Raw genomic sequence first — 9,412 nt, forward strand, 5'->3', positions numbered from 1 at the left:
ATCTTCACCTTGCATCAAATGAAGTAATACGCTATTTTTTGGAACGATAGTACCATATAGCGAGACAAATAAACTGACAGACAAGAAAGCTAACATTGAATTAAATGTTTACATTTACGGCTGAAATGTGCATCTTCCAATGAATAAAAATACAAAATGAATGTTCATTAAATTTACTTTTTTCACGAGTGAATTCATTAATTAGTTATTCCTTAATACGGAACAAATTACGAGTCCAGAATTACGACGACTTACATATGTAGCAGTTTCTTACTGGCCATGTTATAGCCTCGAAATGAGGGAAATAAAGATTTGGCACCGTCTGTTGGTACCAGTTATAAAAGGAAAACAACACAATGGACCGTTTCCCAGTTTGACGTTTCACCCAGAACTATGGTTCTAGAGTTATTCTTCGGGAAGTCTTGCTTTGTATTTAGACTTCCCAGTACTTGTATCTTACAACGATTTGTCCTAATTAGTATTTATGATTTTAAATTCTCTCAAATTCTATTTCATTAATTTCTAAAATACCTCGTTTTTTTAATTTAATATGATTCCACGTTATTGTTGTCATTTACAAACCAATATCGAATTTGTATGCACCTTATTGAAAGAATAGATTCTGAATTGTTTTGCAGTGGACTGATATCTAAACTTTTATATTACTTTCGTTTGATTTTCTTGAATTGTCACCTTCGAATCAAGTATAAAGTTTTGACATACAAAATGGTGTGATGGATTCCATTTTTTATATTGGATATACATTGTGATTGAGACTAGAGTGTCATCAAAATTCATTGAATGACCCCCCCCCCCCCAAAGCAACCAAACTTCTATACCAAACACTAGAATCTCTGTCTTCAAATTGTTCAAATCATCTGGTATTAGGAATGGGTTTTCTTAAAAAGTGAAAGTCAAGCAATCTTATCTAAGTACTAGAATATAAAATAAGAACATGTTTTCTCTGAAGCTCATTCACTTGAACAACATTTTCAGCAAGGTCAGACGCATTTTCGTCATGAAGGATGCACCTGGGATTCAACAATGTTGCTAAATACGGGTTCGCAAATAGCAGTCTCCTCGGGTTTCTGATGTTCCTTTTATATACTGTACGAACGACGTTTATACAATGACCGCAGTTTTAGCTCTGCGATAATTTCGTCTTCCTAATCATGTAAATTGTTGCTGATAACTATTGACATATTGCTACTCTTCCTCAGAAAGGTTTCAGTGCTTTCATATCGATATTATGGTTTCAGTTTTATCTTGCTATAATTGCTACTGAAAGCAGACACTGACGGCTGATTGTGATGTCCAAGAAAGTCTAAGTGGTCGTAGTTTTCAGAATGCCTATTGAATCGTCCATATGTGTCTTGTGAATGGGATTTTGAACGAGTTACAGGTTTTGTTTTCTTAGCTTCAAGTCGAAGTGATTTAGAGCGTACATGTCTTCCAGATTCCACTGATGGTGTCTTACATTCCCGTTGCCGTTGTGACTCACCTAGACTATTGCCAGAATGTTCATCCTCTGAAACACACAAACTCACTGGATTCATGGAAATATAATTGACAATGAAGGCGTATATTCATAGGAAAATTTTATTTTCTTTGAAATGTTAGATTACACTGCGACTATTTTCAAAATTATAATGTAGGGATTATGTTCTCCAACAGTTGCAATCATTAAAGGATAAAGATATGACAAAGCACATCCTTTACTGTGGGCTTAATTTGGTTGAGTATTATAGTGTATATATATACATATTTCTAATTAGAAAAGATGTGTAGCTTCTGGTATCCACAGACGTATTCAGAAAATGGTATATTCTAAAAATAGGGGTAGAACAAAAGGTGCATGCATTTATGTCTGTTGAAAATGCTTACTTGTGAAAAAAAAGTTTACCTTTCATGGTAACTTTCATCGTTTTATTCGATCTTCGTTTCCTGCACATTTCAAATTGAAAAAGAAATTTGCTAACATGTACAAATCGTCAACTAATATATATTACATTCAGATCCGATATTTATAGTAAATTGTTTAAGGGCCATATGTAGAACGCTCAATCCAGCATAGTAAAATAAACTGTTATGATAATTCCTGATAATACACGTTTAGATTCAACTTTAAACAGCCACAAGTCAATACCTGTCTTAATCATACTGACAAGGATTAACGACAGGTGCGCGACATAATTATGCGCTCTACAATTCTTTAAAAATCCTAAAATGAGGAAATTCGAAATCATAATAAAATAGTATACCTTTTTAAATGTTTATATACATGTACACACTGAGTTGTATATTTAACCCTGCTACACTGTACCCTTGGATATCCTTGTGTATGTCATATACTGTTATTTCTGTTTTGAAGAGGCTATGAATAGATGGTTTCTTCCGCTGGAAATTCATTATTGTATTTCTTTGAATTAATTGTAAATAAATGAGTTTTACTTACCAGCTCCACATTAAATATATAAAAAACCAAACTGCCGAAGTTCCAATGATTGATCCCACGACCACGAAAGCTAAATGTTTTGTCTTGTTTTCCTGATTCCGATTATTCACATCGACTGTATGTTTTGAAAAACATAACATCTTACATATGTATATTTTCTTTTAATATTTGTCTTTCGATGTAAACATTTCAGACATGATCTTGATAATTTTCTATTTCAAATTGCAGATCTACATACATCGTTTGTATTATACATGTATGCTGCAGTACTTTCATTCATTCTATTCAAAATCTCATCACATATCAATTAATTATAGTAAAATTTACTAGGAGTTTAAGTGTCATACAGCACTTTGTCTGTATATTTTTATTGATATCAAATCATAAATTCATATTAGTTTCAAAAATTGTGATATGCATACCACTATCTTTAAGCTTGCAACCGGAAATATTATCACACCAATGCGTACCACTGCTACAGTTACACTTTTCAAGACAATTAATGCCGAAGAATCCAAAAGGACAGGGCTCACTGCAGTTTTCTCCAAAAAATCCAGTCATATGAATACAGGCTGAAAACCAATACAGAAATTCCTATATCTGTTATTCATTTTACCAGTTGTGTTATGATAGGAAACCTTTGTCAATGTCTTTTACTTTACATTTAGTAGGAGGAATATAATGTACATGTATATCAAGATATTGTCTTTAATTTCAGGAGAACGCTTTTGTAAAATTTTAATGCAGTCTTATATTCATATCTCCAGATATGATTAAAAAGATATAGAAAGAAAATATTGATTACGGTTTTATTTGCAGAACAAAACATTGATATATACATGTACGTGATACGAAACATGCCTGTATTTATTTGTGTGTGACATTTAAAGTAACAATGCAACAAAACCAGTGACAAAATGATCTCAGTACATCATTACACAAGGAAACTAATGACACACATATACAATATGCATAAATATTAAAGTAAACTATGTTGGATTGATTGATTGATGTTTTCCGCACACTCAACAATTTTTTCAGTTACAGTACACGACACGAGTTTTATACACCCCACCGTGGAAAGACCACGGAGGGAAATCCACGGAGATACACCGTGTCCTCCGTGTTCCACGGTGTGTGTTATTTGCGAATACACACAGCTGCTAAGAGCTTTGTTCTGGCCACGGGCGCCTTGCGGGAGATGTGAAAATGTGCCGCATGTCAAATAATCAAGATAAGGGTGGAATTTTAAGAAAAGAAAAAATGTCAATATTTTCCCCCCGATACTTATATTGTTTTTCAGCATATTGAGCCGATTCCAACGATACCAAACACTATATATTATGTTTTTAAGAAAACCTGGTTTTGACTTTTTTTCTTTTAGTCTTCTTTCTTCATTAAAATATTCTAAAAATTCTATGTTTAAATAATGCGTACTTGCAGGCAATTCCTGTTTTGAATGCTAATAAGTATATTCAGTAAATGAAAAACATACATGTACAACATGTGATAGGGATATTTAATAATTACCGATGTGCTCTCTCTCTCTTTCTCTCTCTCTCTCTCTCTCTCTCTCTCTCTCTCTCTCTCTCTCTCTCTGTGTGACAAATGCGCTGTTTAACATAATTACCTCCATCATATTGTGTTGATATGCATCTTGACAAATATAACTTTATCCAATATAGAAATTAGAGCATTGTCGATGATTAACAAATTGGAATTAATTTATTACGTAATTAATAGAAGCAAAAATACAAACCATCGAATGATTTATTTTTAAAATCCCGAGTTAATTACATTTGACCGAGACTTATGTTCGATGTACTTTGATAGAGGTTTTCATAAAAAAAAATGTTCATCGGGAGTGTCTGGATAATGCAATGATTTTTGTATAATAAGTATATACCATGCAAATTCCTAGGGTCTTTGTCACAGTATAATTAAATTACGGTTAGCTAGTTTGGGTTTTGACTTCTCATGAAAAGTGTGAAATATATTGGGTCGGCACGATATCAGATCTAGTCTAAGATCACGGGTATCTTACGCCGACCCAATATATTTCACACTTTCCGCAAGAAGCTAAGCGCTTCTGTTGATTTCAAATACACGGATTAGCTGACTCCCATTGTTCTACTGAGGCGAAAACCCCTTCGAATTTGCATGGAATGTACAAGTTATACACAGGTCATTGTTATAGTCATACATCATAGTACCGCTAACCCGACAAACATTTTTTTTTATTTTGAATAAGTTATTGAATGACGAAGTATGACCAAACTGCAGATTGAACTTTATAGAGCCCCGTGCTAACATTACTTATATTTTTCAATGTATCAGAAGGGGTATGTTGCCGGTTAAGTTGTGTAAATTTCTTGACAAGCAATAAAATAACAACAAAAATGGTGCTTAAATTGTCCGATTACGGAAACCTTTCAAGTTTTCAAAATACACCCTCTCCGATTCTACGTGCTTGTAATCAATATTTAAGGATGTAAATCCTCGGTGTCAAATGCAACTAGTTCATGAAAAAAAAAACTAATATAAATATAAACAGAAATGACTTAACGATTATTTGCTTTTATTCATATACGCTATCGATTATTAAAATCTTTAATTTAATCTTTAGATGCATTAGATAATAAAAGTAAGAGAGAGAGAGAGAGCATTGGTAATCATAAAAAATAGGTTTTTTTTTTTTTTTTTTTTCATCTTCGTTAGCCGAGATTATTCGTGCACGAAGGCACAGTTGACTCAAAACCCATTGCTAGCGGAGATTAGATGAATTTTACCCCCGTATTATGTTATAACTGCCCAAAACCTAGTACGTTTGTTTTACAACTTTCATTCAGAAGACGCGCAAGTTATTGAGTTACTGAATAAACGAGAAAACGTCTGCATTTTTATTTCAATCGTTGTCAACTCTTTACTTTGTGATATTTCAAGACTACATGTACTCAATTCAATTTATTGGATCTCATCACCATTATGCAATGGTATAGAAAAATGTAAAGACAAAAAGCTGTTATATATACATTTAGTAAATAATACATGTGTGTAATAAAGTATTTATCAAGTTAGAAAAAAACCTTTAAAAAACGTGTTATTATTAATGTGAAGTATGGGCATTCTAATGAAATTTTCCTAATGAAAGTACGGAGTTTTCTAAAGGTTTGTTTAAAAGTAAAGATAGTTTTAATATTTATTTGTTTAAGTGATAAAAATTTTATTCTTTGCTCACATTGCTTCACAGTTGAGTACATAATGAAATTCATATCCAATGTAAACATGTACATGTATATAGCTGACCTTAATCATATGTTCCTAATTACAATGAAAACCTTACGTAAAAATAAACTATTGCTTATGGTACACATTTCTTTGAACTGCTGTTTATCAAATTGAAATTACTGGCATGTGATTGTCGTTGTTCATGACCCTTCTTTTATTTGGTGAAATTGTGATGCACGTGCCGTGAAACAATGTACCGACGAGTGGTAGGAATAACACAGGTGTTTATATACAGGATGTCGAGAATTTGGGCGTTTCATAAAAAGGTGTGAACGTCTCCAGCGTAAGATAAAGTGTCATAAACTTAGACCTATACTATGTACTTAAGGTCAGTTAGCAGCAAAGATTCTGTATCATTCCAACACCCAGGAGAGAAAGGGCATCGCATCAAATGTACGTTGTAGCAGTACTTTTATTGAGCATACATATGTTAACCACCCGTATATTATAGGTTTAGGGTAGAGGTAGTGATAGGGCTGAGCAATCATTGCCTGATAGATCAATTTTGTATTGGCGTCGATACCCAACAATTTGACAAAGTTAAGTCTTCATTACGACCGTACTACGATGATTCTACTCAAAGGCGCTCTTGACACGCTTTCAATACAAACTCAGATCTGACAGCGGCCGATTTTACGACATTTATACTGCGTTACCTTCACGACATACAAGATCATATTACAATGTAACATATAACTAGAAGACTGTTCGACGATATCAGTATGCTGTTGCCGATCATAGAACGCTTGTAGTTTGTTATGAACATAGAAGGATCGTAGTGGGAACGTGGTAGAATTTTAGTTAAAATGAATAAGTTAACGACTGCACTGTGTTTTGTTCTACGACCATACCTTTCTATCGCGTTCTTAATACAAATTTATCTCGCTTCTTGCTTGCCATGGTCTCGTTATGCTTGTTTTAACATGTACAACATATGCATGGTGATATAGTAGATATTTGCTATCATGAAGATCTTATCCCTATCATACTACTCTTTTTAGTCAATCCACGGGCTGGTTAATTATGATACGAAACATTTTGAGCCATCGCTTGCGTCCAGAGGATTCTGGGATGTAAAATAGAAGTAATACATTCCAGATAACTTCGTGGTCAGTGAAATATGAACCTATAAATACTCTAAGCACGTCCCTGTTGTGGGTCATTAACATTAATTTACTACTAGAACGCTATAAGCTTTATGAAGATTTTTACCAATGGAAGGCATGTGTTTACATTTCATATGTAACACCCTTTTCACAAATATTTAAGTTTCGAGTTTTTCATTCTTTAAAACTGGATTAATTGTATGATTACATTAGTTCTTTTTAGATCCCAGTATATCCAGATATTTACGTATCGGTGCAATCAGATTAAGTAATGACAAGGAAATACGAATCTGGAAATTTAAGTTTTTTACTTCTTGGGCAAACGCAGTAGCTTATGGTGCTTTCATCGATGTCCGCTACTTGAGCGTTTTCTCGTCGTTTTGCAGCTGGCCAGTGAACGTCTCTGTCAATTAATATTGTATGAATATCAATTGTTAGGACGTTCTTTACACACTGATTTTGACTGGATTACTTTGATTACCTAATTGACATAAAGAGCTCACGGCGGATGACCTCGGATGAGTAAGCATCCCCTGTCAATCTGTCGCATCCGCCGTGATCTATGTATTTCAATCAGGTAATCCCAAGGTATCCGTGTTTGCCCAACTGTTAAATTCATATTCCTTATTGGAATTATGAGATTAATCGTTGCGTGTTGTCTTCAACTTTCCGTACTCTGTTTCGTTTTGTGAAAACAACAAACCCGCTGAAGATTGCCATATCGTTACAATATGTAAGTTGGATTGGTAATTTGACAAGAATACTACTGTTTATAGCAATGTGTTGTCAGTGCTACATTTATGTAAGAATGCTGATTCCCATCACTAGAAAAGATTCTGATCCTTATGTTAATTTATCCAGGGTACTTGTCCAGTCGGGATCCGGGCTAGAATAGGTCCTGAATACCCCCTGATTGTCATAAAAGGCGACTAAATAGTGCGGTCCTTCGGATGAGATTGCAAAAACCGAGGTCCCATGTTCCAACAGGTGTCGCACGATAAAGATCCCTCCCCTCAAAGGCCGTTAGCGCCGAGCATAGATTTAAATTGTGGAGCCATTCACTGTCTATGGTGACGTCTCCATATCAATGAAATATTCTCGAGAGAGACGTTAAACAATATGTAATCAATCAATCAAATTAAGGTACTTATTTTGTTTAGCTTGATTATTATTTGTTTATCAATAACAGTATCATGATCGTATCTGCACCATTGTTAGCCATCACAGAGTGGTGCATTCTCAGTATAAGATTAATTAATACCTGTAAAGTATTCTCTAAATGCAAGTGTATATTTTTGTTTGGAGTTTTCCCAAATAAAGAAAAATGTAAAGTTCTCACAATCTTGGAAGTTTCAAGTGAAGTCAAATGAATTTAGCACCATGTGCTTTTTCGTTCATTCAAATTACTAACGAATAAAACTTACCTAAACAACCAAGAACTTTGTGACATGATTCAGTTGGCAAACAGTCACATATCGTTTTACATCCATGTCCATAATATCCATCTGGGCAGGTTGTATTACAGTCCACTCCAAATGATCCTAGACACGCTGTACAAATCATTAAGATATGTTAATGCAAAAAAACTTTTTTTCTATTTCATCTGCTAAACTCAATCAATAATGATATAAATGTAACGTAGGCAAATTTTCTTAGTGAAAAATACATCGAACAAATAGCAATCGCAGATCGTAGAAACATCATGAACTTCCCGTATTTATGTAGCAATATACCATTATTACCTGTATCAAAGGTGAAGTTAATGAACAGTTATAAATCTCATAACTCCTATAAGCAATACCAAATAGAGAGTTAGGCAAACACGGACCCCTGGATATACCAAAGGTGGGATCATATGGTGTTTAAATCTCTCAATTGATTCGATACACAAGAGTTTGTTCTGCGTATGGTTAGTTTTTAAATCGAAGTAGGTTACTGACAAACAAGTTGATGGTGCAGTGGTTTCAACAGTCAATATTTCACAAATGCTATGGTCGTTATAGCGATCTAGTTTGCCAATACCTAGCATTGGCTCAAATGCTGTGTGACGTATTATGAAATTAATTGCTGTTCGCTGTTTTCGCCTTTCATACCGATTGTTAGACCTTTCTTGGCATACTGATTTCGACTACGTATACCTCGGTTTACCTGATCAAGATGTAGGACTCGAGGCAGGTGCGCCAGGTCGACAGGGGATAGCTACTCCTCCTAGGCACCTGATCACACCTCTGGTGTGTTCAGGGGTCCGTGTTTGCCCAACTCTCTATTTTGTATTGCTTATAGGAGTTATGAAATTGATCACTGTTCGTTACCTTCACCCTTCATGAATATCTGCCTTCACATATTATACCTCCGTTCAGTCAGTTTTCTTGGCACTGATGAACATGTTGAAATCACAGGAGGTATCTAGATAGCCTATTTCGATGTGAAGAGAAATATGCCGTGTTATTTAATGATTTTAAAGTTATCGTACAAATATATGGGTGCAGGCGTAAATAAGGCGTCCACAGGACATTACAACAGGTGGACAGTAGGCGACAACCAGCGTCCTCGATGTCTTTAC

At 34.5% G+C, this 9,412-nt stretch overlaps 1 protein-coding gene across 1 annotated transcript; it reads right to left on the reverse strand.

Moving 5' to 3' along the window:
* Positions 1-735: 735 nt before the first annotated feature.
* LOC130047022 (cell death abnormality protein 1-like) lies at positions 736-8,412 on the reverse strand. The gene is made up of 5 exons (XM_056141137.1): positions 8,274-8,412; positions 2,878-3,027; positions 2,456-2,570; positions 1,904-1,944; positions 736-1,528 (listed from the first exon to the last, which is right to left on the reverse strand). Exons 1-5 carry the CDS (start codon positions 8,410-8,412, stop codon positions 1,248-1,250), a joined length of 726 nt encoding a protein of 241 aa, XP_055997112.1. The 3' UTR covers positions 736-1,247.
* Positions 8,413-9,412: the final 1,000 nt, after the last annotated feature.

The sequence above is a fragment of the Ostrea edulis genome, chromosome 6, assembly GCF_947568905.1.
Source record: "Ostrea edulis chromosome 6, xbOstEdul1.1, whole genome shotgun sequence".
In the NCBI taxonomy this organism is placed as follows: domain Eukaryota; kingdom Metazoa; phylum Mollusca; class Bivalvia; order Ostreida; family Ostreidae; genus Ostrea; species Ostrea edulis.

Coding starts and splice junctions, on each gene's coding strand:
- LOC130047022 (XM_056141137.1), bottom strand. CDS start 8,412: ATGATTTGTACAGCGTGTCTAGGATCATTTGGAGTGGACTGTAATACA. Junction 3,028..8,273: donor CAAAGTTCTTGGTTGTTTAG/GTAAGTTTTATT, acceptor ATTGGTTTTCAG/CCTGTATTCATATGACTGGA. Junction 2,571..2,877: donor TTGCAAGCTTAAAGATAGTG/GTATGCATATCA, acceptor CAAAACATACAG/TCGATGTGAATAATCGGAAT.